The 27,873-nt window shown below is 36.8% G+C and overlaps 3 protein-coding genes and 1 pseudogene across 4 annotated transcripts; 2 read left to right on the forward strand and 2 right to left on the reverse strand.

Moving 5' to 3' along the window:
- Nucleotides 1-8,868: 8,868 nt before the first annotated feature.
- LOC121802353 lies at nucleotides 8,869-10,241 on the forward strand. The gene is made up of 3 exons (XM_042202018.1): nucleotides 8,869-9,542; nucleotides 9,625-9,689; nucleotides 9,970-10,241. Coding segments are annotated over exons 1-3 (543 nt in total). The 5' UTR covers nucleotides 8,869-9,065; the 3' UTR covers nucleotides 9,971-10,241.
- A 2,917-nt stretch (nucleotides 10,242-13,158) lies between these two features.
- On the reverse strand, nucleotides 13,159-15,018 carry LOC121805676 (E3 ubiquitin-protein ligase CSU1-like). Its single transcript, XM_042205623.1, has 2 exons — nucleotides 14,664-15,018; nucleotides 13,159-13,992 (listed from the first exon to the last, which is right to left on the reverse strand). Exons 1-2 carry the CDS (start codon nucleotides 14,900-14,902, stop codon nucleotides 13,317-13,319), a joined length of 915 nt encoding a protein of 304 aa, XP_042061557.1. The 5' UTR covers nucleotides 14,903-15,018; the 3' UTR covers nucleotides 13,159-13,316.
- Nucleotides 15,019-18,451: 3,433 nt separating this feature from the next.
- LOC121805004 (myb family transcription factor EFM-like) lies at nucleotides 18,452-20,505 on the forward strand. 2 transcript variants are annotated; one of them, XM_042204749.1, is made up of 4 exons: nucleotides 18,452-18,956; nucleotides 19,030-19,554; nucleotides 19,633-19,706; nucleotides 19,880-20,505. In XM_042204749.1, the coding sequence occupies exons 1-4, from the start codon at nucleotides 18,761-18,763 to the stop codon at nucleotides 20,309-20,311; spliced, it is 1,227 nt and encodes a 408-aa protein (XP_042060683.1). In that variant the 5' UTR covers nucleotides 18,452-18,760; the 3' UTR covers nucleotides 20,312-20,505. The 2 variants fall into 2 exon arrangements, with proteins under 2 accessions (XP_042060683.1, XP_042060682.1); XM_042204748.1 differs by having other exon boundaries at nucleotides 18,453-18,956; nucleotides 19,630-19,706.
- Nucleotides 20,506-22,931: 2,426 nt separating this feature from the next.
- On the reverse strand, nucleotides 22,932-24,286 carry LOC121803764 (annotated as a pseudogene).
- Between the last annotated feature and the right edge of the window lie 3,587 nt (nucleotides 24,287-27,873).

Below are 27,873 nucleotides of genomic sequence, written 5' to 3' on the forward strand. Positions count from 1 at the left end.
AATAAAAATTTATGAATAGAATGGTGTAATAGAATTAATATATTCATTATAAGATAGTCAATATTTATTTATTAAACTAAATCCACTACCATGAATATATGAATATTCTATTAGCTATAGAGTATAATTTTTTTAGAATATTCATGTGTATTATGTATATACATGAGATGCTTAAAATGTTTTAAGAAATTTTCCATATTTTTGAATTAATATAAATTAAACTAATTATATAAATGATTATATAGTGTGTAAAGTAAATAAACTATACGAATAATTCTATTCATAAATTATAATTCTAATTAGTATTATGTTATAACTAATATTTAATACTATTTCATAATTTTTTTAAAAAAACCTTAAATTTCTTGCATGCTATTAAGAAAAAAGTAAATATTAAAAATTGATAATTATACGCTAATAATTTTTTGGGAAATTTTCAGTATTATAGAATATTTTAAAATTATGAGTAGTCATAAATTTACATTTGTTAATTTCCATATATAGCTTTCCACTTATCATAATTTCATTGAGTGGATTGACTTGACCAATAAATATTTTCTCAGTGTCATCACCAAATTTCTTAAGTGGTGACGTAACCAGAGATAAGCTAAAGTAACCGCCACCACATTTAACTGTGCTGCCATCTCACTTCACATAATACATATTATGGGTCCTAATAAACACCTCTTTCAATATAGGGTAAAGCTAGGTGATCATAATGTGGCTGGCCATAAATGGCATTTCGGTAAATATAGATATTTTTTTATATTAATAGTTTAATGGTCTCATTTAATGCTTAATTCAGTTGACAATATTATCCTTAGTTTTTAATTGTGGTTTCTTTCTTTATTTGAATAATTTGTACTCAACTTTTTTACTACATTGTTTTTATTATTATAATATTATATAATCTTAATAATAGTTTTTAATTTTAGTTACCAGGAGTACAATACTCCATAATATATAATCAATAAGATAATGATGAAGTTACTCCACTCATATTATATACATATATAGTAAATTAAATGATATATCAAAATATGACATCATATTTTTAAGTGAAATACTCTTATTCGAAAAATATTAAATTAATATTTTTATTAATTTTTATAAGTTACTTGAATATTATGATTAAATTTTAAAAAAAATAGTTAAAATTAAAATTTTAGTTATTAATTAAAAGCATTTCTATGGAACAACATCTAATATGAAGCTACTACAAAAATTTTATGACACATATACCAAAAAATGTTGTATATGGTTGGAGTAAAATCACTTTTTGGTGTGACATATACTCAAAAATAAGTTTGAGTTTAGTGTAAATAGTTGGAGATGCCTTTATAGATTTTATTTTTCAAGTAAAGTAAATTTTTTGAGTATTATTTAATTTTTTAATGATTGATAAAGTCTTGTGAGATTGAGGATTTTAATATATTTAGATTTAATTATTAATTTTATGTACCATAAGATGTTATGGTATAGCATACTCAAGAAAGAGGGAGAAATTAAATTACTATGCTACATACTTTATGTGAGAATTATTCATTAATACAATTCTGATTTAGTCCATCTATGCATTGGTTTTTTTCATTGTTTCAGTTTAGTTTATTACTTTAAAAGTCAATATTAATTCATTAGTTTACCAGCTATTGAAATATCAAAATTCAATTTAACAATTTTCTATATAGTTTCAAATAAGTTGTGAATATGTAGCATTACATTTCCTTATTAGTGAGTAGGTTGTGACATAACACCAAGGTTAAATATATTTTATATATAAAATTAGTTATAAAATTTAGTAAATAGTTAAATCTGAATTATCTTGACAAAATATTAATATTATTAATAGTATTGTTTTCATTTAATTTAAATTATTTCACTATAATTAAACAGAAAACTAATCTATAGTATAACTAAAATTGAATTGTTTTTATATCAATAGATTGTTATAGTATTTACATGTATTTTAATCACAACTTGTTTTAATAATAGGATAAGTTATAGTATACTTTAAATTAGTTTATATTAAATAAGTGAAGCTAAACATAAATAATCACTAATAATAGAATTGAAATATCAGGAGCATATTTTATTAGGATTTCAAAATTAGTTATACATATTAAATAATCTGAATAATTTTTAGTACCTCTTTTTGAATTAATAAAATATGTGTTTGATTACAAATAAGTGCATGTTTGATTACTAAACAATTTTATAATAATTAAATATTAGTATAATTAAAATTTTCAAAATAATTAAATTACGTAACTAAACTGTATGGTTCAATGTTTTCTAAATGTAAGCATTAGGAAATAACTAGGAAAAAGTACATTTTTTCATCATGCCTTAGAGTTGGATCTATTATTTTCCAATCAAGTCAAGAATGAAGAATGAAATTTGAAGTCCAAATTGTCGTATTATTGGTTGGATACAAATATACGAGTATCATTTATATTTGAAGATACAAATACAATATATTCTACTACTACATAAGTATTTAATATTTGATGGTATATTAGTCTTTAAAAATTGCAACTCTCTAGATGCATAAATTTCACCAATTTAGCATTAAGTACACAGAATTTTAATAATTTTTTAATATTATGGCTGGCCATAATATGGCCATTTAGCATCACTCTTCAATATAAGTCACACATATTTTCTCTAGGGCAAAAATCAACATGGACTTTAGAGCATTAGCAGTGGGGCGCCCTAAGGGACGCCCTAAAGCCCTCCCTATGCACCGCCACGTCAGCATTTTATCCTCCTATCCTTTCACCTGCAGTAGGGCGCTCTATAAGCTGCTCTAAAGGCCGCCCTATAGGTTTCACTATTGTTTTATTAATTAATTTAAATGTTTTCAAATATGTCAATGCAAAATAATATAAAAATACCACGATTAATTAAAAACAGCAAATCCTACATTGATTAAAAAAAAGTTTCACACGAGTTAGAAATGAAAAAAAAGTTGACTACTCTACAAAAACGGCCGATATTCGTCAGGGTCTGTACCCGACCAACGTGCACCACCCCCAAACCGGACTATTCGGACTTGGGTATTCATCAGAATCTATTTTATAGTGTAATTTGAGTGTGGAAAAGTGAATGGAAAGGTTACAAATGAAGGTGGGGTAGGAGGTATTTATATAAATAAATTTTTCAGAATAAAAAAAAACGCATTGCATCGTCCGCGCACCCACAGTGGGCGGACGATGGCGCGCCCGAGGCATCAGGCGGCCTATCATCCACCCCATTACGGATGCTCTTAAGTAAACCTCATAGTCTTGTTTTCATTACATGGAATCGATGTTTACTTCAAGCGAGATACATAAATACATAATGTTCAGAGCTAGCTTGGTATAAGTTTTACCTATGACTGACTAATCGTGTGGGTTTGGTCATTATTCGGGTCAAGCCGATATTGATCCAATCCAAGAAGGAAAAAGATTTTGGGGAGGGGGGAGGGAAGAGGTTAAAAAAATTCCAAGATCAGTTAAAAAAATTATGAAATGTGATTTTCTCCTATGTCGAAAACTATACATGATATTAAAATTCATTGGGAATCGGAAAAGTTAGGACTCAAATGTCTAGAAATGTAATTTGTAAATAACTTTAAAACTAATATGATTTCACATATTCTCAAAATGTGTCATTGATATAAGAGTGAACTACATTTTTAGGCCATATACTTGTCACGACGCATGTTTGTGGTCCCTATACTTATACTTATGCACATTTTAAGGTTCTTTTCACTTTTGGCATTTTTTCGGACTAAAACACAACCAAAGGAGTAGATGACAAATTTGTACACTATTTTCTCTCTTTCTTCCTTTTTCCTCTTTCCTCTTTCCGGAAATGATTAAGCCAATTTCTCTATAAAAGCATGCAATTTAAATGGATGAGGGTTCCAACAACATTTCCCGTTACAAACTTACAAGAATATCCCAGCCTTTAGATCCGAGAACATTCCTAAAAGCTTTCAGAAGAAGGGTGCACACTTTTGAAACGTGAAAAATGACATTGTATTTTTCCCGTCGAAAATTAAATGGCTACAATGATTACTTAATCATCCATGTAGAGATAATAAATAAACTGGAGTATCATACACGACAGGGATCTCAGCTTCATCATACGCCGTAACAGTGTTATCCGGTATCCCAAAGGCGTTTCCTAAAAGCTTCACTATCCAAAATCGAGTCGATCTCCAAATGAGTTAATAAGCATTAACATATGTTACCACTAGAAAAAACAACAATTTTTTTGATTTTTAGTTTACCTGAATTCTTTTAGGGAATACATTAAGAAATGCCCCAGAGTATTCTTCAGTTAATCTCTTAGCTCTATCGAGTGTGGCTTTAAGCCACAAACCCCATATTCTCGTACTGCTGCCTTGAAATTATTACCACTAGTAAGAAATCAGTGACCAGCACTACAAACTCACTCACTCACTCAGAAAAATAGTTCACCTTCAGTTTTCAATAAGACCTCTCTATAAGTTCGTTTCCTATAGTTTTGCACTCGCCGGGCTTTCATCCTGGTAAGCTCAAGTGATGTATGCTAGCGACCAGAGCTCCGAGAGGCTCACTCCAAGAACCAACGTTCTTTTGCTCTACATTCTCCGCCAGCCAGCGGTCCTCGTCAACAACTTCAAGTTCATGGACGAACCTTTTAAAAGCCCAAAACCCGAACCTGTGAAAAAAGGAAGATAAAGGAGGAAGAGGAAAGAGAGAAAATAGTGTACAGATTTGCCCTCTACCTTATTGGGGGTGTTTTCGTCTGAAAAAAGGTCAAAAGTGAAAAGAACCTTAGAGCATCCACAACCACGACCCGGATTCAGGCCCCAAGTCCTCTCCACGTCATCATTCCCCTAAATTTCTGCGCCAAGCCACAACTCTAACTCTACAGGACCTATCCAGGCCACAACTATTAAATTACACTATTCACAATTTACAACATATTTTATGAGTGAAATAAAAAACGTTGAACAATTAAAACACGGAATATTCATTCTTCATTCGGAAATTGAAAATTACATGGAAATTTAAAATTAAAACATAACATAAATGCTGGAAAACGTTGGAGCGTGTCCAAATTTCTCCAAATAGATCTGCTTGGAGGCGAGTGTGTGCTTCTTCTTCGCGCATCGCAGCTGAACGGGTCATAACATTGAGCATGTCGGGAGGAACACCCTGCACGGATGGTCGGTGACAACGTGGTTATTGGCGGTGCTGGAGCTTGCATCGTCGCTCCATGCCGTGACATTTTCTCTCTCGTCGTCAACAATCATGTTATGCATTATGATACATGCATACATGATGTCGGCGATTAGTGGACGGTGCCATCCACGGGCCGCTCCTTTCACTATACCCACCAAAGTAGGCATGCCAGATCCACAATCATTGGTTGGCAACGACCTCCAACACGATCGTTGGATGTGTGCCCTAGTGCCCGCTAGTGAATTGTCCTCTCCAAGCCGTTAGAAAATTCTTCCAATGCCAGTGCATACAGTCGATGCTGCCCAGCATCTCGGGGAAGCCGTGGACCCGCTCGTGCATGTTCACCAACCTCTGGGTGTCGTCGGTTATTGGCTTTCTCAAGTATGTATCCTTGAATGTTTCGATGACTGCCCGATAGAATTTAGCTAGGCACTCTCGTCCAGTTTGCTCGCTAACATGGAGATACTCATTGAATATATCTGCAGTAGTTCCGTAAGCGAGTTGACGTATAACATATGTGCATTTCTGCAAAGTCGATATACTTTGCCAGCCAACAACATCTGTGGTTTGCATGAAATACGAGTCACGAGCTACAACTGCGTTGACAATGCGCAGGAATAAAAGCTTCCACATCCGGAACCGACGACAGAACATCTGATCACTCCATCGAGGATCTCTAGAGAAATAATATGTGAAAAGCCGCAAATGAGCTTGTTCACGGTCTCAGTGGATATACATATGAGTCCGTGGTACGCGGACGTGTTGTTCGTTCCACGCTTGAACAGTAGCTTGGTAGCGAGCAGCCTCGTTGTTGATTTCTTCGATTGCGGGCATCGCCTCCTCTAACATTCTGGCAATTTCAGTTTCGAATGCTCTTTGATCATCAGGCCGAGGAGACATTTTTTACGGATATATTTGCTAATGATATAGTTTGATAGGGAGAGAAATGAAGTAGAATAGAAATGAAAATGGTGTGGAATTTATAGAAAAATTTTGAATTAAAAAAAGAATTCAAAATTTCAGCCTGGGTCCTGCCCGAACCCCCTCCAACGCTGGGTCAGACCGCGACGAGGCCCGTCCCGGGAGCATCCAACGTGGGGTCGGGCCGCAACCAGACCCGGCCTCAGGCCTCTCCTCCGTACCCAGGCGTGGCTCAGAAGCGTCTCGCCTCCCTCCAACAGCCCATGCTGCGAGCCGGGACCCAGGTGTAGTTCAGCCCGCGGCGTTGTGGATTGTCTTAAAAACGTGCATACGTACAAGTATAGGGCTCACAAATGGTATTTTATATGTATAAGGACCACAAACATTTGTCATAACAGTTATAGGCCTAAATATATAGTTCACTCTTGATATAAAGAATCAAACATACTGTATTCTTTTATTCTCATATCATTCGTACATATTGTGTCTTTATAATTCTCATCTATTAACATTAATAAAATGGGTTAATTGAATAGAGATTAGTGTAGGTTAATCTTAAAAACATACCCTTGAGGCATTGAGTGGTAAAATCTATCCTAATCTAAGGTGCAAGTTTGATGAAAAGTCCTTAATACCATTTTTGGAGGAAAAATGGAAAGATGAGGTGTCTTCTATTCAAAAATAATTTTTTAAGGAAAAAACAATTGGATAAATAATAGCCCAATAAAATGCTAACTTCTTGAAGAAGTTTTAAAACACATTTAAATAGTGCACTACCATTAAATTTTTTTATAATTAAGTTATTAAATTTATATATTAATTAGACTTATATTTGAGTTAAATTGGAATTGTGCTAGAGAGTTTAGTTTGCCTTCCATTTATTTAGGTTAAAATTGAGATTTAATCATTTATTGCAATACTTTTTCTCCGAATTAATTCACAAGCTAAACGACAACACATATATGTAATGCTTACAGTTTCCATCCTATATTTACTCAATTAAAGTTTTTAGTTCTTATATTTTAATTCGCCTCTAATTAAACAATACTACTAAGTTTATAGATTAAACTAAGGAATAAGATGACATTATATATATTTAAAATTAAATCTAACTTATAAAGTTTGTATAACTTCTTAATATAAAGAGTAGTGTAAATTCTCACATTATTCAAAACAAACAAGATGCATAAAATATTATCGTTATTTTAAGTGATAATAGTAATTTACTTTTTATACGTATATGTGGCGGGAAGTAAGAAATTTATTATTTCCAATATAAAAAAATTCATTTAGTCTTTGGCAATGTATATCAAGTTATGCTATGGTCTGAAATTAAAAGAAAGAAATAAACAGTCAACTAAAATGTGATTATTGGATAATACAAATTTTCTAACTTGACTTCTCAAATAAGTTTTAAATTTATACTACCTCCGTCCCCCAAAATTCGTCCCGGTTTGACCGGGCAAGGGTTTTAAGGAATTGTTTGACTTTGTATTAAATGAAAGAGTGTAGTGGAGTTTGGGTCCCACATCTTGCTTTTCTTTTATTGTTGTTTAAATGAGGTGTGATTAAATGTTAATGTGATTACAAAAATATGAGATTAAAAAAGTAATGCAAAATTAATGTGATTACATAATTAATGTGATTACCTAATTAATGTGATTAAAGGATTACTGCAAAATTAATGTGGCTAAATAATTCTGTGATTAAAAAATTCATCCCTTCCACTCTCTCCGTCACCTCCTTCGCCAACCCTCACCGCCGAAATCAACGACTCTCCGCACTGGTCGGACAATCCGCTCCTCCCGACGCTCCTCCCGACGCTCCGCCGCACCGAGATCCTATGCCACCACTGCTGCGGCGAGGCCGCCGCCCGCGGCAAGCTGCTGATACAATCCGACCTCGACATGGCGACGGGGTGGCTGTCGAAGCAAATCAACGACCTGGAGCTCCTCCTCCGCTCCGGTGTCCTCCATCACTCCACCGCCATTGTCCTCTCCCGCCCTAATTCCGCCTCCTCGAAGGAGGAGCTCACGTTTTTGTAAGAGACCTCTTCACGCGGCTCCAGATCGGAGGCCTAGAATTCAAGCTGAAGGCGTTGGATTCGCCGATGGAGGCGGCGGGGTGGTTGATGAGCTTTGAAGGCGGCGGTGGGTGGGTTCACTGCATTGAATAGGGAGGGTTTAGGGAGGCAAAAGGGTGGGGAGGGTGTTGAGGGAGGCAAAAGGGTGGAGAGAGAAATGAGGACCCGATTGCAAAATGGGATGGGTCAAAGTGTAAATAACAAGAATGTGGAGGAGTATAAAGATATGTCCATTTTTAGTAAGTTTGAAGTGAGACAAATTTTCAGGGACGGACCGAAATGGTAAACTGGGACGAATTTTTAGGGACGGAGGTAGTATGATTTAAATTATTCATATATTTAATGTGGATATGTTTAATATTCCATATATTGTTTTTCAAAATATTTTTTTATAAATGAAGCTATTAAATTTATATATTAATTTACATTTTATTTGGATTAATGACTTTCATAGCACTTTCAATAAACATACATTTCTGTTTTTTTAAATCTTCATATTGTTCAATTCTTATTTTCTATAAATTTATTATATTTTATATTTATTATTTGAAACTCTTATTGCCCATGTATAACTCGGGTGTTAATACTAGTAGGGTAAAGGGACGAGTATTTGTGTCTCAAGTTTCAACCAAACACACCTTACAAAAAATACCTACGCCTAGCTTGGCTTCCTTCCTACATATATTTCGTTTCACCGCATTTTGAACACAAACCCACACGCCATTGCGTCTCTGCTTCCCTCCGCCGCAAGCACCTCCCCAAAACTCCTCACAATTCTCCGCTACTGACCACAACAATTCCATAAAAAAAGGGGTTTTATTCAAGTATTGATGCCGTGATATCTGATGGCGGCACCACCTGTGAAATCGCAACCATTGCACAACTTCTCCCTCCCCCACCTCAAATGGGCCCACAAGAACTCCTCCTCCCCCCACAACCACCGCTTCCGCCGCCGCGATTCCGCTGATCAGCACCCCGATTCCGACCCCAAGCAGCCGCAACCCCCGCCGCCACCGCTGGACGACGCTGCAGCGGCGGAGGAGGCCAAGCCGTGGAAGCTGCGGCCGAGGAAGGAGGCCATCAAGGCGGCGTCGAGTTCCAAAAAGGAAACCGCGAACAATGATGGCAGCAGCAACGGGCTGAAGTCGCAGCGACTGAGGGAAGGGGCCCACCAGAGCGGCGGCGTTGAGCGCAATGCGAAGAGGAAGGTCTGGATTTCTCTGTCGAGGGAAGAAATTGAGGAGGATGTCTACGCCGTGACCGGAGGGAAGCCCGCCCGCCGCCCCAAAAAGTGGCCTAAGAATGTTCAGAAACAACTTGAAGTATGTCATCTACATATACATATTCCTGATTTTGATATTTTGATTTCTTACAAGGGTTTTATTTTCCCCCTTTTTGTATCAGGGTGTATTTCCTGGATTGTATTTGGTTGGAGTTGCGGCGGACTCTTATCGGGTTATGATGTCTTGGTATGGCCTGATTTTCCTGTTTCTTTGTATATTTGAAGCATTTCTGCATGCATGTTATGGAACTGTGTGCTGCTATTTTGTGTGAAATTCCAACAATTATTGATGGATTAGTGTTTAATTATGCATCAGGAATAAGGGCATTGTGGTTGCTTTGTCTGGATTGGTGTTTTTGTATGTTTACAGTGTTGCTGCCTGCATTATCTTCAGTTTCTTTTCAGTTGAACTGGTTTGGTTTGATTTTCCCTAACAGCGGCTGATTACTTGAGAATCTGATGTGCAGAGGTAGATCTGATGTTGATATGAAGATTATAAAGCAAATGGTTCCTTGGTAGAGGTATAGTATTGGTGCAAACAAGTATGACAGTAATGGTGAAACAGATTAATGGTTATATATAGTATTTAATTTCTATCTTCGGTAGCTTATTTTGGGCATTATCTAGAATTTAGGGGCTTATGCGGTGGTTCACTTTTATCATGTAAGCTTTATGCTTTTTGTGAATGAATTAGTTGGATCCAGCATTTGTTGCAATGCAAATACCATATTGGCTTTAAGAGGCACTTAACATAATTATGGAAACTTCCATGTTAACGTGTTCATAATGTAAGTTGGAAATGCTCGTGGTTATGCTTTCTTGCGCCTGGTTCTTTGCTAGTATTACGTGTTGTTATACTTATTTAATCCCTGTTGTTCAAAGATGATTTATATGATTTCTGTTTCTTTGAGTATGTATATTTATGTCTGTTCATGCAATGCAACTTCCCTTGATCGGCTTAAAGTGTATGATATTTGTGCTGTAAATCCTCTGTTTGGCTTTTGTTAGCAATCTCCGTGTTATATGCATAATTCGTGGCTAGTAAGTAGTAGCTGTCATTTATTTCTGCATGTTACTTGTTTATCTGAATCTGGATGGAGTAGTTAATGGAATAGATCTTCGATCTATTTAGAACCTTAATATTTGTATCCATCCTTGTAAGACTATAGGTGGTCTTGATGAAGTATGTTACTCTGCATTTCAATGTGATGTTCAACGGATTAAGTTTTAATCCCAGAGAATCACTTAGATGATTCATTGCAGCAGGAATCTTAACATATCTTTCTCAACTTGAATGGCTTAGTGGATGTTGTAGCATGTTGTGAGCACATCAGCACAATACTAAAGATGTGCTCAAACATATATTCTGCTGAATAGCAACGGACAGTTTTATATCTGAAACTAGAGATACTGAGAAGAATGGCATAGGAAGTACTATCCTAAAATATGGAGTATATAAGAAGGCACATTAATCAAAGATGCTTGTTTGGAACTTGAAGTTTTCTTCTGGCCTATTCGTATTTCCTTTTTGGCTCATGTAAGAAAAATATTAGCTTACCTTATCGAAACCTAGTATGAACAACTGAGTAGCCATGTTAGAGGAAGTAAAATCTGATGTGGAAGTCTCTAAAACCTTCTGAAGTTAAACACATCTAGATGGCGAGGAGCCTCCACCATTACTGGTAGAAAAAATGGTAATGCCAGAAATTTATGTGCATTTTTTGATGACGAGATTGGAAAAAGCAAAATGTATCTTCAACTTTCTTGATGTGGCACACTATATATTGTTCAGTCGCGTTTTCTGCACTATTGAAGAGTATAACTGATGAATAGCTCTTCAAGAGTGAAATTGTGATTCTTGAAGTTTCAGCTTGCCATGCCACCTTTTTGTCAAGTTGTGATGTACTATTAGTTTGGTGAGAGTCTTGCAGTGAATATGATTTTCGCAGGTGGTTTGGGGTTTGGGTTTGTTATTGTTCAAATTTAGGTTTTCTTGCTGTTGGTGAATATATCTTTTCATGTTGAGTTATTACTTCACCAAATGTTTATCTTCTTTGGTGAATATGTTTTGTTTAAAATCATCCAGTTGAATGGTTTTCAGCTTGTTTGATCATCTAATCTTGTAAACCACCAATGTCTATGTATAGCCTATTCAATCTATCCCTTAGAGAAGTCGCTCATTGGATCAATATAAATAGTTAAATACTCCTATACTCCATGACCTAAATTAGTTTGCAATATAAAATAATGAAATATACTCCATTTTGGAATGAAGAGAAAATGTGTGATTCAAGATTAGCCTATTCAAGAAAGGCATGAATCAATCTATATATCAATCAAAGGTAATCATGTCAGAATAGATTATTTACTTCCTTATTAATGGTACAGAATTGAACTATATATAAAGAATTGGGTGTTTATAGAGTTGAACCACCTAAGCACAACACAATTTGTTTCCGTCTTTTATTTTTTTGCATTAAGTTTTTTATATTCTGCATTTTATTTTCTATAATGGTATGTTCACGATGTATGAATAATCGCTAGTTTGTTCCCTGTAATACCTAAACTATGATCCAATACAATTTCAAATTGAAGTGGCTCCTTGCATGAGCAAAACTGTATGATTAGGTCTGCAATGCAAGTTGAAATTGTTAATGATGAATTTTTTGAAGTGCTCATTGACATGAGTCAAAATGTCAATAAAAAACTGACAGAGTTCTTTGTTACGAGCCTAAATTATCAATGAAATTGCAAAACCTATTTGAAATAAGCTTAAACTTTCTATGAAGAATAAAGGAGCTCCGCGACATGAGCATAAACTTTAACTTATTGAGTAGAATATTTTAAAAAATTCTAGACACATCAATATAAACGGTGTCAAGATTGAGCAAACCCAAATCCAACCTAAAATTTAAAACCCAAACCAAATCGAAGTGTTGGTTTGCTTTGGTAGAGCAATTTGATTTGTTTTGGTTGAAATTTCATGTCAAAATCATTTTGGAGGTTCGTTTAATGATTGAGCTAAGAAGTTATGGTCGTAGCCTGAAATGTCTTGATAAAGTAGGATTAATTTCATAACAGGTTATTAAATTATACTAATATTTACTGTATATTAAATTAGCTAGTAAACTTTAATTTGCTTCAAGATAAATATTAAACTTTATATCTTTAAAATTTAATTTAATTTTCTTAATTACTTTATTCTAAATTTGTTTCTGTATTACAGTAAGTATTATCTAACCACCCAGTTTTCATATTCTGTTTTCACATTTTGTTCTGCTTCCATACTTTTTGGAGTTGGACGAATTACCCATTATTTCATACGGCTTTAGAGGATGAAGATAAAAACGAAAGCTTTAATATTTTTTTCTCAAGAGTGCACAACGAGATTAATGTGGAAGAAGTAAGAAGACTTCGATATGCAGTGAGTGAGAGTATCTAAAATTCAACAACGTTAAACTTGAACGGTCAGAACACAGATCATTTTTGATGTTGGAAGAATATTGTTTTCTAGTGGAAGAATATTGTTTTCTAGTGGTGTCAGAAAACTTAAAAATGAATTATCCTCAAACAATGTAGTGCAACGATTACATAATTATGACTAAATCAAAATATTACTCCACATGAGAAAGCTAGAGCTGGAGACAGTAGAGGAATTAGAAAATCAAAATACAACCTGGCACCTTTCTCTTGCACAGTTGAGGGGAATAATTGCATTACAACAAAGATGAAACCATATATAGTCTGTCGTACGAAGGTAAACTATATAGTTCTCCTTAAAACAAACTCCAATTGTATATAAACAATCTCAAGATCAAGTCTTGGTTGCTGGTCTCACGAGCCCGAGGCCCGACCCGCTTCCCAAATGTTTAAAGTCTTTGGCTTCGAGATGATCCCCATGGCCTGCAAAACCAGTTCCTCCCTTGGCAAGATTGACAAGATGCCTCTCTTTGCAAGGCTTGTCACAGGCTAAACAAACCTTATTGACAGCAACAAACTGATCAGCACACTTCTTGCAGAAGACGTGCCCGCAAGAACTCAAGGCCACAAGTGAGAGTGTATTTGTTAGTGTCACCTTGCAGCTAGGGCAGACATAAGTTTTGTCAAGAGAAGTTGATCTCTTCTCTTCATTAGTGTCTTCTGTGAAAACCAAGGGAAAAAGTGTCTTCAACCTGAGTTTTTCGTTCCCTTCAGGGCATTTTGTGTCTGTTGACGGGGCATGTACTTTATTAGGAGCTTCAGGGGTTGCGGAAGGTAGCCAAAATGCTTTCATCGTACGAAGTGCTTCCTCTTCATATGAAGTCGTCTTTACACTGTTGGCTCCATGGAAACCGTTCTTGTCACTATTGTAGTTCTTATCATTGTACTGAGGTATCGCTCCATGGTTCTGCTGATCAAATGCATCGAGCTCTCTAGACTTTTGCACCATTAGCTTCTCTTCTTCGTCTTCTTTTTCCTGTTTCTGTTGAGCAGCATGGGCGGCTGACTTCCTGCATTTGGTACAAATCTCTTTCAATATAAAATCACAAGAAAAAAATTATACTCTGCACTGTATGAAACTTCTCTCCGGTCCTCATCAGAAAAACAGGATCCCGAACACCATTAAGTCATAATTTCCCAAAATTTCGTATTTACTTATGGGATACGAGAGCTATCCATTTACTATGACATAAAATAGATGATATGATACATAACCAATCCAAGATAAGTAAGTCAGATTTGAGTACAAAATGATTGACAGCATAAACAGAATAATAAGGCTCAGAAAGTAGGCAAAGCAAGGTGGTCTTCAAGAGATTCTTCAATTTGAACAAATCCTTTCTTACTTGCTTTGAGCAAGAAAGTATACATTGAAAATAAAAAGATGAAGACATGAAACAATAGTAAGCAAGATGGGATGACATCCTAAGACCATAACAATCACCAATACTATGAATTACCAATATACTTGAAACACAGTGCTTAGATAATAATACAGAATTCATTAACAAATATTCTTTCTGCAACTCATATTCTACACCACTATGATAGGTCATCAGCAAAACAAAATAATTTGCACTTCACTTAGCACACAGCAGTGAACCAACTAAACCGATATTCAAGCAATTAGCATTTAAAACAAAAAATTGAAAGCATAAACATAGCAGGTAAAGATGGTGACCTGTGAATATCTTTCTTCTGTGCCAAAAGACATTCCAAAATGCACTCCTTGCAGAAAACATGGCCCTTGCCGCATGACATAGGCTCAATAAAGGGCTTCAAGCAGAGGGAGCATGCGTCGAAGGGCTTGATGGAATCCCTTCCCAATCTCTCATTCTGCGTGCCGTACCCTAGCTTCCGCTTCTCATCGTACGTGAAGAATGCTAAATCGTTGTTGTTCTTCGAGTGTCTCTGAGGCATATTTAGCGATCTGAGATTGAAGAACTCGGAAGAATGGTTTCAATTTGGGGAATTAGGGAAAGCGATATCGAGGGAAAGAAACCCTAGATTGATCGAACGAGACTAATCTTTTTTCCAATTTGGGAAAGCTGTTAATCCAAACAGGTCACTGTGGTCAGAAATTCAGAATTGATGCCAATTGGGCCCCCAGAATACCAGGCTCAACTAAGAGATTCGTTTCCCACGTTGGGCGTCTATATAGAAAATGGGCTTGGCCCAACCGAATTCAATCAACTTGTACTCCCTAAATTAATAAGGGCAAATTGTGGTAAAATGTATATAAAATTTGGTTAAATTCTAATTTATTCCATAATTTAAAAATCATCTGAGAAACTCTTCTATCTCACTCACACTCTTTCATTCTCTTAAAATCACATCATTCTCATCACGTTCACCACCCATTTGTTGGATTTTAGATGTTTAAGAATATTTTGATTTATTTGAATATCTTGAGAATTCTCATTTATTCCTCGTGATATCTTGCTTGACCATCCCATGTTAGAATGATTTGAAGACTGCATAAGTAATAATCCAAACAGTTGGCAACTTTCTGTTCCATGTTGAACAAAAAATTGATATGTGCTTCATCATATTCACATGTTGCACACCTATAACAATATTAAGAAGAAATTATGTGCATATTTATTAACATATATAAATCGACGTCGTATATGGTCCCATCATCGAAGTCGAGACTGTGCATCTATATATATGAAATAGATGAATACATCTAATAAATTAAAATATCTACAAGGCTTGCTTTTAATATCTAAAGTTAATTAAAAATTAAAAAAAAAATTAACTAAATTAAATGAATCATAACTTGTTTATAGTAGAAGGAGCAAAGTGAATTTGGTCGTTGAAGTATTAAGTTTCGAATACGTTCTTCCATTTTTATAAATATATCCGGCAAGGTGTTGATAATTAATGTGTTGGTGCGTTGGTGGCGATGAATTATGACAATAGTGGCAGATAATGGTGATGGCGGCTTGTGGGGATGAGAAATTAAGATTAAAAAAACCTAATGCAAAAATAAAACAAAAATCGACACATTCGCATAATAAAAGTTGTTATAATGGAATGTGTTGGTTTGGAATTACAAAATTGTCTAAAAAGTTGGTTATAATTATTTTTTTCCACAGAGACAAAAAAACCCTTTTATTATACTCCAGATTTGTATATGTAATATGAGTCGGATAAATCAACAGCGCCAATCACTTGATTGAAAGAAATAAAAGTAGTATACTACTGTATAAAATAACGAAGAAGAAAATCTAAAAAAATATAATCATTTGCCTAGATTTTAAATTTTAAAAAATAAAATGGTGCCACCATGCATGCACCCGTGTGAAACGCCAACTATAAGACATCTCAAGTTGTAACCTTTTTAGCTATAAACTAAAGTCGAATTTAATTTAAAGCTCAATAGTATATAAGTTGCTACTAATGGTATTGATCCAACCACAAACATTGTGTATAGTTCATTGATAATTCTCCCTTCTGTAATCAGAATACGAATTTCAATTTCTCCATTTCAATAGCTTAGTCAAAAGATGAAAATTAAAAAAATTTATAGTTGACATGTAAACCCTAATTGTTAAGCAGGAAACAGAAGGTATATTCAGAAGCTGAGAGAGAATATTTAGGATACGTGTCAGAAGAAGAATTTGAGGCAAAGATGAAAGAGAGAATCTGCAGAAAAGGTATGAATTGGAGGCTTGTACCTCAAGCCTTATTATAGAAAGCGACCAACCATTCATCATTGCATTCCCCGAATTCGATTCCTTTCTTTTCCTTTTTCCCTTTCCATTCAATTCAATTAATCTCGTTCACATTTATACTACATATCTAATTAATTTCACACTACCTATTCCTTTTTTTAAAAAAATTTAACTTGATGAAGTGCATGTTATCTTGATGTAATTTTTCCATGGAATTTATAAGGAATCAATTTATTTGTGAAAGATGACTGATTTTGTTAAAAGACAAAATAAATACCCTAAGTAATGGTGTGATATGAGAGAATCTTGATGGCTTACAGCCCACTTCAGTAAAGCTGGTAGCATGCAAAAGAAGATTCCCATATCCCTTAAGACATCCTTTGATATTCTTTAACAAAGAACATCTTTTCCTCCTTTAAGCTTCGTGGATTTCTATGGTCCTAATTTTGAGTCGTAGAATTAGAGTTCAGATATTCCCTCTCTCAATTAACCAAATAAATATATATATATATATATATATATATATATATATATACTATCTTTATCTATGTATGTGTGTGCGTATTATATTCTTTCTTTCATTTCAAACAAAAATGTGTTGCACTTGAACAGATATTCGCTTTATCACCTCTCTTAATGCACTTTAATGTAAGGGAATTATGCAACTTTTTAAAGTTGAAAACCCAAAAAGAAAGTTGCTGTGTGTGGGATTGATACTGAATTGCCATTTTGAATATTTCCTCACGCCCTTTATTGTATTTAATCATAATAATAAACTAATAATATGCTTTCACCGCCTTAAATCCATCCTCATCGAATCCCCAGTCACATTCAACTATGAATCTGCATTTTGTTTCCAAATTATTGACGCCGTTAATTTATCTTCTTTTATTTTACTTATTTGCGATTTTTTCTTCATTAAGTACAATTTCACGAATATTTGTACCACCAGAGATCACATTAATTGTACATGCTATGATTCCCAATACCTTTTAACTAGAGACTTCCATTTTACTATTTTAAATCTTAAACAACCATATTTTTTTCTTTTCTTTTTTTGTTCGTGAATCGGGTGATATGCAGCTAGGGATTGAGATTTGGATTTTTGTACATCCATAGAAATTATTATTGCATACCTATTTAAGGAAAATATATTTTAAGTTTCTTACTCTGATTCAAGTATCCAAGGTTTATAGACAAAGTGTGGACATCAAATTTAAGGAAAATAATTTTTGTCACGATGGCTTTTTGTTCACTTTTTGCTTAACGACTATCTCTAGTCAAACATTTCTTCAAGTTGATACCTATTTTCATTTGTAGTCGATTAAGATGAATTTCTTAAAAATCTCAATGGATAAATTAAGATAGCTCGATTTCTTCGAATTTGAGGAATATTGAAAGCAGGGACTATAATATCTACTGTATTATACTTAAGGCCACATCAAGTATCAAAACCTTAACATTATCTTCTTTGTAGAATAAAAAGACATTGAACATAAATCATCCCATAAAATATATAATTCCATTTTATGCATGTTATCAAGATGTGGATGAATATAAGTTCTCTTTTTCCTCATCCTTTTCCCATCCTATTAATTTATTCTAACTTCTTTCAATATCTCACACAACCTTCATTAAAGGGATAAAACAAAAGGGAGTATCAACAATGTAAAGTGTGAAAAAGGAAAAGGAAAATTAAAGTAGTCCAAGACGAGAATAATTTGCTTATGGGTATTATAGTTTTTGAAGGCTCAAAATAAGTATTTATTTGAGACCAAGGTTCTTTGAGAAACCATTGATTCCTTCCTGCAAGAACCATTAGATATAGCCTTTTTTGCCTTTGCTCTTTGCAAGAAGTTACCATCCCTTATCTTTTCTCCCCCTCTTTTTTCTATATATTTTCCCATCTCCTCTTCTCTCCAAAAACCCACTTTATTCTCCCTCCAACTCAACCCTAAATACACCCCTCACCTCACCCCTTCTCTTTGTGTTTACAAACATTCATATCATATTATTTGGTGTAACTCCATCCACAAATATCCATCTCTTCACATACAAAAAAATTGAAGATTGCTCAATTTATGTTATAGATCAAGAAATGAAGGCATCTCCATCCGAACTTAGCTTTGACACGAAACCCCAAATCTACTCCATGCTCCCAAAATCCTTAGGAGATGAAGCAAGCAACCACACACAGAAACTCGAAGACTTCCTCAGCCGGTTGGAGGAAGAGTGCCTCAAGATCGACGCCTTCAAGCGCGAGCTCCCCCTCTGTATGCAACTCCTCGCCAACGGTAAAATCTTAAAGCCTCAATTAACCAAACCTAGCTAGTTTTCTTCTTCTACTTGATCGATGTTTGGTGGCAGCAATGGAGGCGTCGCGGCAGCAGCTGCAGTCGGAGAGGGCCAGCCAAGGCGGAGGTGGAAGGCCGGTGCTGGAAGAGTTCATTCCTCTAAAGAAATCGAATTCATCCAAGGCTGAGATGGGCGAAGGAAACACTTACGCAGATAAAGCTAACTGGATGACATCTGCGCAGCTATGGAATGAGGGGGCCAAGGCCCCCCAGTTTCCATTGGCGACGACGTCGCCTCAAGAGACTGAGATCAAGCTTGCCTTGAATTGCAAGCAGAGAGCGAACGGAAGCGGGGGTTTTCTCCCGTTTTCGCCCTCCGGTGAGGCGTATCCGGAGCTAGCCCTCGCCTCGTCACACAAGGAGGAGATGGATGAGAAAAGGAGCTCGTCGGAGACGAAGAGGGACAGTGTGGACAAGGAGCAGGGCTGTGGGACCGCGACGAATGGTGCGCAGACTCACCGGAAGGCAAGGAGGTGCTGGTCGCCGGATTTGCACCGCCGCTTTGTTAATGCTCTCCACATGTTGGGTGGCTCACAAGGTAGGGATTTTTTATTTTTATTTTTTAATAAAAAAAAACTCAGCTCAGCTTTATAATTTATGTTATTGTTGGCAGTAGCTACTCCCAAACAAATAAGAGAACTGATGAAGGTGGATGGCTTGACCAATGATGAAGTTAAAAGTCATTTGCAGGTGACTCTCTCTCTCTCTATCTCTCTAAAAAAGCGCAAAAAATCAAATCAAAACTGGGACATTCATGCTACAAAAAAAGAAAAGAAAAAGAAAAAGAAAAAGAGTGTATCGTGTGTGTTTTGTGAGTAGACCCATGAATGATAGTAAATCTGAATCAAAGTTTGTGAAAGCAGAAATACAGACTGCACACACGAAGGCCGAGCCCGAGCCCACAAGCGGCAGTGACAGCGGCCCCTCAGGTGGTGGTCCTAGGTGGCATATGGGTCCCACAAGAGTACGGAGGGGCACAGGCCGCCCTCTACGGAGCCGCCCCATTCAACGCGCCCATGCAACAAGACATGTACCCGGCCATAGCGCCGCCGCCGCCGAGCCACCCACACGCCGCCCCAATCCAGCACCAGCATCTGCAGTTGTACAACAAGCCGCCTCCCCTGACGCAGAGGAACAGCTCTCCCGGTAGCGGAGGAGACCCGTCTGAGAGCATCGAGGACGGGAAGTCGGAGAGTGGGAGCTGGAAGGCGGACAGCGGCGGGGATAACAGCGGAGAGAGGAGGAGAGTAGAAGGAGAAGAGAGTAATGCAAGTGTTGTTAGTCTCAAGTTCTGATTATTGATGGAATATTTTTATTTAACCATGATTTAGCTAGCCCAACGATCGAAATTTTTTAGGTCTAGGTTTTTTGGATGTTCAAGTCCATAAGTTTGACAGGTGTTGTGGTGTTTTGAAGTTGGATGTTGGAACCCTCTAATTTATTAGTATATGCTTCTAAATAATGAAATGTAATTTGAACTTTTGCTCTATTCAATTCAACTTTTGTACTTCACATTTTGGAAGCCATATGCAATAAGACATTAGTCACATTAATTACCTCTTTCCAGTTTGTAGTTTTGTAACAAATTCTTATACTAATATAGAAATAAAAAAATTCATAAAGAATATTAGTTGGAATGCAATGGAGTAACATTCAGATCCATTCAAAGGTTCTCTAATTTAGCTAAAGTATTGAAGCTCATTAACTAACCTAAATTTGGTGGGAGCCCCTTATAACTAAATACTACTACTCCCTCCGTCTCGGCCTAAGCGAGACGTTTCTATTTTGACACATGAATTTAGGTAGTGGTGTTTAATGAATTAAATTATTAATAGTTAAGTAAGAGAGAGAGTAAAGTAAGAAAGAGAAAGAAAGAAAAAAGTAAGAGAGATGGTAAAGTAAGAAAGAGAAAGAGAGAATAAAGTAAGAGATAAGAAAAAGTAAGAAAGAAATAAAGTAAGAGATAAGAAAAAGTAAGAAAGAGAAAGAGAGAATAAAGTAAGAGAGATGAAAAAGTAGGAGAGATAAGAGAAAAAAGTAGGAGATGGGAGTGAGTTGATTGTTGCCAAAAAAGGAAACGTCCCACTTAGGTTGGGACATACCAAAAAGGAAAACGTCTCACTTAGGCTGGGACGGAGGGAGTATAATAGATGTCACACTTTCCTTTTTCGTTTGTCCCATAAAAGATGTCACATTTCCTTTTTTGAAAAAAGCTCCATCTAACATTAATATAAATATACTATTTTCTCTCTACATCTAACACACAAAACAACATCTCCTAACATCTCATGTCATTCCCCAAGGGTGGGAGTACTATATATGCCTTATATAGTGTAGTTAGTAGTTAGTAATACCAGTATTAAGTTTCAAACTAGTACTCCCTCCATCCAATGAAGATAAATGGATTTCTATTTTTTAGTAATGAGTCATCTTGGATAAGAGAAACTAAAAAGGAAAGTGAGTCATCTCCGGTGGGACGAAGGGAGTATATTTTTTTTAACAAAATAAGGATGTTTAGAAATGCAAATGAATAAAATAATTTATATTTAAAGGAGATTAATTCATATTTTAGTATAGATTTAAATTTAGAAAATCCAGTTAAGCTCAATTATAATTGGGTAACCTTGTTAGTCTTGAGATATTCGATCGGGAAATAAATCTCGAGCTCGATGATACTGAAACAACTTAATGGTTGATTTTTTATATAAAAATTTTGTTTAGTTTTGATCACTATATATAATACTCTCTCTGTCCACAAATGTTGTCCATCATTTGCCATGTCAATCCATCATAAATATTGTCCATTTTATTTTATTGTATCTTCTTATCTTTCCATTAACTCAATACACTCACATTCTATTAGTACACAATAAAATTAATACGGTGTATAAAAATGAGACTCATGTTCCACTAACTTTTTCAATTCTCATTTCTTCACATTTCTTAAAACGCACTCCGGATAAAATGTGAAGAACATTTGATGGATGGGAGAAGTATAATACAACAACCTAAAATGTGTCTGTGTCTGTGTCTATACTTGTCTAAAACTCTACAATGTTTCAACGTTTAAGACTTAGTTTCTTAGTTCGACATTTGTCTAATAAAATTACTATACCATTTAAATATTCGGACAGTTTTGTGATTTTAGGCAAATCTTGGACCATCTTAGACCGAGCTAGTCTTAAAGTTGATTGCGGTTATTTACAATCACAAGTGTTCCTTATCGCCCTCACCGCAATAATTTTATAGACTTTTTCCTTTTATAAAATTCTGAAATGTATCAAAGTTTATTACTCCATAAATAATTGTTCGAAGGCCCCTAAAAATGATCTAAATCACGAAATACATACAATAAAATAAAATTTAGGAATCATAGCATCTATCGATATTTTTTTCTGCGTCCGCCTTGTTCCTGATCCTAGCAAATGTTCGTCGGGAGAATATATCCAACTAAATAAGACTGATTTTTGTCATTATGAAAATCGAAAGTGTACAAAATTATGTCAAAACATACATTTATAATGGTGTGTATATTTCTAAGTTTTCAGATAAGTCCATTAATATGTCTTGAAAAGCCCAGCCCAAGCTTTAGCCTAAACTCAATCATATTCTATAAATTGGTGGCCCGGCCCAATAGATTTATTCTTTAAAATTCGTGCTTTCAAATTTCAAACACTTGCTCTTTTATAAAAAAAAGTCCATTCTTTCAAATTTTAGGATTTTAAATCTACAACTTATCCGTGTATGTATATTACATATTTGTGGAGGATTAAATCACACCATATTTTCATAAAACAATAGTAGTAGGAGTATAATTTTATTTGAGCTGGGCGAAATAAAAACGGAAGCTTAGTTAGTAACCTTTGAATAATGTAAGAATCTTAACTAGCATATACCATCGCATCACTAAACAAATTAAACGTTAGACAAAACATAATCAGAAGTGAGAGGGTTGAATTGAACACATCCGATGCAGCATTCCTCTCAATCAACTCTAATTGCCCTCTCAATAGATGCATGTACACTACCCAATCCCCGTTGCCCTTCGCACTCGGCATCGGCATCGGCATCGGCATCGGCATCGTGTATCCCGATTTCCCACCCCACGGGAAATCATACGACCCAAAGATCGGTCGACCCCACCCAAAGTCCATTTTTTCTACTGGAAACATTTTCCCCGACGACACCACCACCGCAGGGTCCTCCTCCGTCGCCCTCGCTGCATAAATCTTCGCCAGCGCCGGCTCCAGCCGCCGCTCCTCCACCCAATGCTCCTTCGCGTAAAATACGGATTGATGAGCTTCGCCTTATCGGCGTCTCCGTCGATCAATCGGCTCCTCCCGTCGACGACGATCCCGAGGCGGCAGACGTTATCCCGGCAGGAATTGTCATCGGAGATTACAGTTTTCCAGAGGAATGCGGAGAAGGCCTCGAGCTTGGTTATTGGAGTGTGTTTGGAGTTTCCGGCGTTGGCCTCTTGCTGGAGCTCTACGATGCGGTTGGCCTTGATGTAGTAGATGCAACTGATTGCGGATTCGCCGCCGTCGGAGTGATCGGGAGGTAGGTCGGAGATGGTGACGAACATGTCGTCGACGGAGCGGTCGAAGCGGCCGGGGAGGAGGAGGGAGGCTGGGATAGCTGCTTGCAACGAATCATCTCCGCCCATGAGACGAGGAACATGTTGGCGGAGTAAGCATCCGCCACCTGATGAGAAACGGCGCACGCCACCACTATTCCGCCGCGATTCAGTTGAGTTACCTATTTTTAAACCATGATTCAAAAATCAAAATCATCACGTGTTCTATTTTATTTTTATAATTATGGTTATACAAGCTATCGTATAATTACATATCCCACAATTTTTTGTTGTTGTATAATTACAATACGATGGAATCAAACATGTTTCACGATTTTGTTTTGGTTGGATGAGTGACTGTGTGTGATATTGTGATTCATTCATTCGAGTGGTTAATAATTAAAGCACAACGATATATTAGTAATGAAAACAAATACTCTCAAATGCTACGCAAGATTTTGATTGCACCAGCAAGGTCGGACAAGGTGGCTTTGGTCCTGTTTACAAAGTATATCTTCTTTCAAGATTTACTTAAAATATTTTCAATTTTTATACTCTATGAGAATGTGATTCCAGTGCTGGTTTTTAGGGGAAATTGCCAAATGGAGTAGAAATTGCTGTAAAAAGGCTAGCAAGATCCTCAAACCAAGGGGTGGAGGAGTTCATGAATGAGACATGAACTCACTTTAGACATGTTTATATCATTAATTGTACATATGGAAAATTCGTTTTTGTTAACTAGAATATAGTTGTGACATTGACACTTGCAAACCCAGGTCAAAAACATTTGTGGACATTAATACAATTACAAATACAAATATCAAAGAAGAGTCTGATAACATTGCGAGTTATTTGATCTCTAAATATCTGATTTTTTTCTCTGAGATGCAGGTTACAGTTAGTAATAACTATTGAAGAACAAGAAATCATGGGGCTGAGCTACCATAAAAACTTTCCATATTATATGCTCCAACCATTTCTCTACATGTTGTCTTGTTTCTGTATGTTTTCTACAGCCATCGATACCATAAGAGCTGATGAATATCTCAGGGATTCTGAAGCTTTGATTTCTGATGGAAATAGATTCAAATTGAGTTTCGTCAGCCCTCTAAACAGCTCTCTCCGTTACCTCGGTATCATGTATAATCTCCCAGTGATGACTTTTGTATGGGTAGCTTATAGGAACAAGCCTCACAATGATGAATAACTTAACACTCATACTCAAAAGTTTGCTAATGGTAATGATGACTTGTATATTCGATTGGTACATTCGGAACTAGGTACTTCATCCCTTTATATACCATTCTGTACACTTCTGAGATAATGACTCATTTATTTGCTTCCTCTGCCTTAAAACAGATCAGATAAGAGGAAAGACCACACAACAATTATTGTGATAGCAATAGTTTTGGGATTTATACTTGTTGCTGTGTGTGCATACTTTTTGATGAATACAGAGGTAATATATTTGTGCAAATTGATTCTCTACATACACATGTTATATTCTCAACTTGATTCTCTCTCACCCACACTTAGACCATCCACTACGCGTCTCGCCGGCGTCTCGTGTCCCGTCCCGGAGAGACGGGACCCCGGCGCGACGCGTTGCAGCTCACCATCCCGTCCCGCGTCTCGTCCCGCGTCGCGTCCTGTCGAGCCACGAGACGGGCTGTCTCGCCACGCGCCTAAGCGACGTGGCGCGACCCGGCGTCGTGCGTGACGCCCACTCGCCGGCCCGCGAGTGGGCGTCGTCACGTGCTGACGCAATAAATATTTTTTTTAAAATTCGAATTTTAAAAAAAATAAAATAAAATAAAAAAAATTTGTAACGGTAATAATACCGTTTTTTTTTTGTTTTTTTTTTTAATTTTTTTAATTTTTAATTAATTTTTTTAGTCTATAAATACTCCTAAACTCATCCTCATTTCACACACAACTACACATCTATTCTTCCTATCATCTAAATTTTCTCTCAAATTTTCATATAACAACTCAAGATGTCCGGTGACGACGACGACAACTACGGCGGTTCCGGCTCCGGCGGGTGGGATCTCAACGCGTTCGGCGATTGGGAGACCATGATCAACACATTGGGCAGTTCCGGTTTGTCAACGCCGGGGACCCAGGGTTCGGCGACGCCAGGGGGTACCAACCACCCAATTTTGACCTTGATGCATATGTCCGTCCCTCCGCCCCGCGGTATTCGCAGGGATTATCCCAGATCCGGGAGGATTTTCCCGTTGATCCCACGCTGGGAGTAGGCGAAGGCAGTGGAGGTGGCCGAGGCGGTGTACAACCCCAGGCGGGCGAGGACGAGGAGGAAGAGGAAGAAGAGGAAGAGGATCTAGGCCGGCATCCGTACAACAACCTCGAAACGCTGGCAGTGTACAACGCCTGGATCACCGTCTCGTACGATCCCATCGTCGGGAATCAACAATCTCGGAAGTGTTTCTGGGAAAAGCTCTGTGAGGTCTACCACCAGATAAAGCCGAAAGGCTCCCGCAAGCGCAAATTTAAAATGCTCCGCTCTCACTTTGACCGAGTCGACCGACAGGTCAAAAAATTATGCGGCATTTACTCGGCCGAAGAGGCGCGCTACCAAAGCGGCACAACGGCAACCGACATTTTGACGTCCGCTTTGCGCGCCTACTACCAGGACGAACGTCATCAATTCAGATTTGTTGATGTTTGGTAGGCCGTCAAGGACGAGGAACGGTGGGCCGGCGGTTTTCGCTCCAGCTCAGGCTCAACCTCGAAGCGCACGAAGCATACGGCGAGTGGTCAATACTCGTCTGGTGGTGACACCGCTGAGGGCATCAGCCAACCTGAGGCTGAATCCCAGGAGTTTGCGGGTACGGTCGGCGATGCTGGAGGATCCGCGAGTGGGCGCCGTCGGCCGCAAGGGACGAAGGCGGCGAAAGCGACTAGAGCAAGGAAGGGTCGAGGCGAATCAAGCCAGTCGGCCTTGGGATCGGGCTCGCGGGGAGGCTCGGACACACTTATGGTGGCGTACAATACCGCCACAATGGCGGACACTTCCCGCTTCTCGTACGCCCAATTCACGGCCTGGTGGAACGGAATTGTGTATATGGCAGCACAACTTGGCCTTCCGACTCCCCCTCAACCTCGACCGCCTCCGGAGGATGATTAGCCGGCGGAGTAGTTTTTTTATTTTTCTTTAAATTTATATTTTAAATTATGTTGTGTGTTTTTTATGTTGTGTGTTTTTTTATGTTGTGTGTTTTTTTAATAAAGTGTGTTTCTAATAAAGTGTGTTTGTTTTAATTGGATTGGGTTGAGAAAAAAATAAAAAATGAAATTGAATGAATAGTAATTAAGGGACGGAATAAGGGACGGTTAAGGGACGGAGCGTTGCAGGTTCCGTCCCTTAGTTAAGGGATGGAGGAAAAAAGGACACTGGGACCCTCAAATAGTGGTCAAATAGTATTTAAGGGACGGTTTAAGGGACGGTATAGAGACAGCGTAGTGGATGACCTTATTGTCTGGTCTTATTTGAACTTTATGCAGCAGGAAAACATATACTTAGATTGCCATTCTTCAGAACCAATGATAGTGATACAGGATACTCTGAAGAAAGGGTTCTCAAACATGATAAACATGGAGTTTAACTTGAGGAGCTACTCGTATTTAGGGCTGGGGAAAAATACCGAAATGCCGAAATACCGATCTTATCGTACCGAAAATACCGAATTTTCGGTATACCGTGATTTTCGGTACGGTATGATACCTTACTGAAATATTTCGGTAAGGTAAAGGTATGAATTTTTATATACCGCGGTATACCGCGACATACCGAAATTCGGTATATACCGTAATTTAAGGTATATACCGTAAAATATGAATATAATAATATATAAAGTATTTTATAGTATATTTTTAAATTATAAAATTTATTTTGAAATATAATATAATATGAATAAAATATACTAGTATTTAATACCCCGTATATTATTTAAATTACTATAAAATATAAATAGTATTCTAAAAACTCAAATATTCAATTTTCATTGATATTGAAAGTAAGGTATACCACAAAAGTATGGTATACCGAACTTTGGTACGGCATACCGAAAATGAGGTACGATATCGGTATGAAAATTCTCCATACCGAAAATAAGGTATACCGAAGTTCGATATACCGAAAATTTTGGTAAGATAAAGTTATGATTTTTTCGCATACCGAATTTACGGTAAAGTATACGGTATGGTAGTTTCGGTAAGGTATACCGTACCTATCCACCCCTACCCGTATTTACATTT

Source organism: Salvia splendens, chromosome 5 (assembly GCF_004379255.2).
Source record: "Salvia splendens isolate huo1 chromosome 5, SspV2, whole genome shotgun sequence".
Classification (NCBI taxonomy): Eukaryota; Viridiplantae; Streptophyta; class Magnoliopsida; order Lamiales; family Lamiaceae; genus Salvia; species Salvia splendens.

Excerpts from the sequence above, each read along its gene's own strand:
- LOC121805004 (XM_042204748.1), top strand. The coding sequence starts at position 18,761 with ATGAAGGCATCTCCATCCGAACTTAGCTTTGACACGAAACCCCAAATC. Across the intron at positions 18,957-19,029 it reads TATGCAACTCCTCGCCAACG|CAATGGAGGCGTCGCGGCAG; the intron begins GTAAAATCTTAA and ends GTTTGGTGGCAG. Across the intron at positions 19,555-19,629 it reads CATGTTGGGTGGCTCACAAG|TAGCTACTCCCAAACAAATA; the intron begins GTAGGGATTTTT and ends TATTGTTGGCAG.
- LOC121802353 (XM_042202018.1), top strand. The coding sequence starts at position 9,066 with ATGGCGGCACCACCTGTGAAATCGCAACCATTGCACAACTTCTCCCTC. Across the intron at positions 9,543-9,624 it reads ATGTTCAGAAACAACTTGAA|GGTGTATTTCCTGGATTGTA; the intron begins GTATGTCATCTA and ends TTTTTGTATCAG.
- LOC121805676 (XM_042205623.1), bottom strand. The coding sequence starts at position 14,902 with ATGCCTCAGAGACACTCGAAGAACAACAACGATTTAGCATTCTTCACG. Across the intron at positions 13,993-14,663 it reads CAGAAGAAAGATATTCACAG|GAAGTCAGCCGCCCATGCTG; the intron begins GTCACCATCTTT and ends TACCAAATGCAG.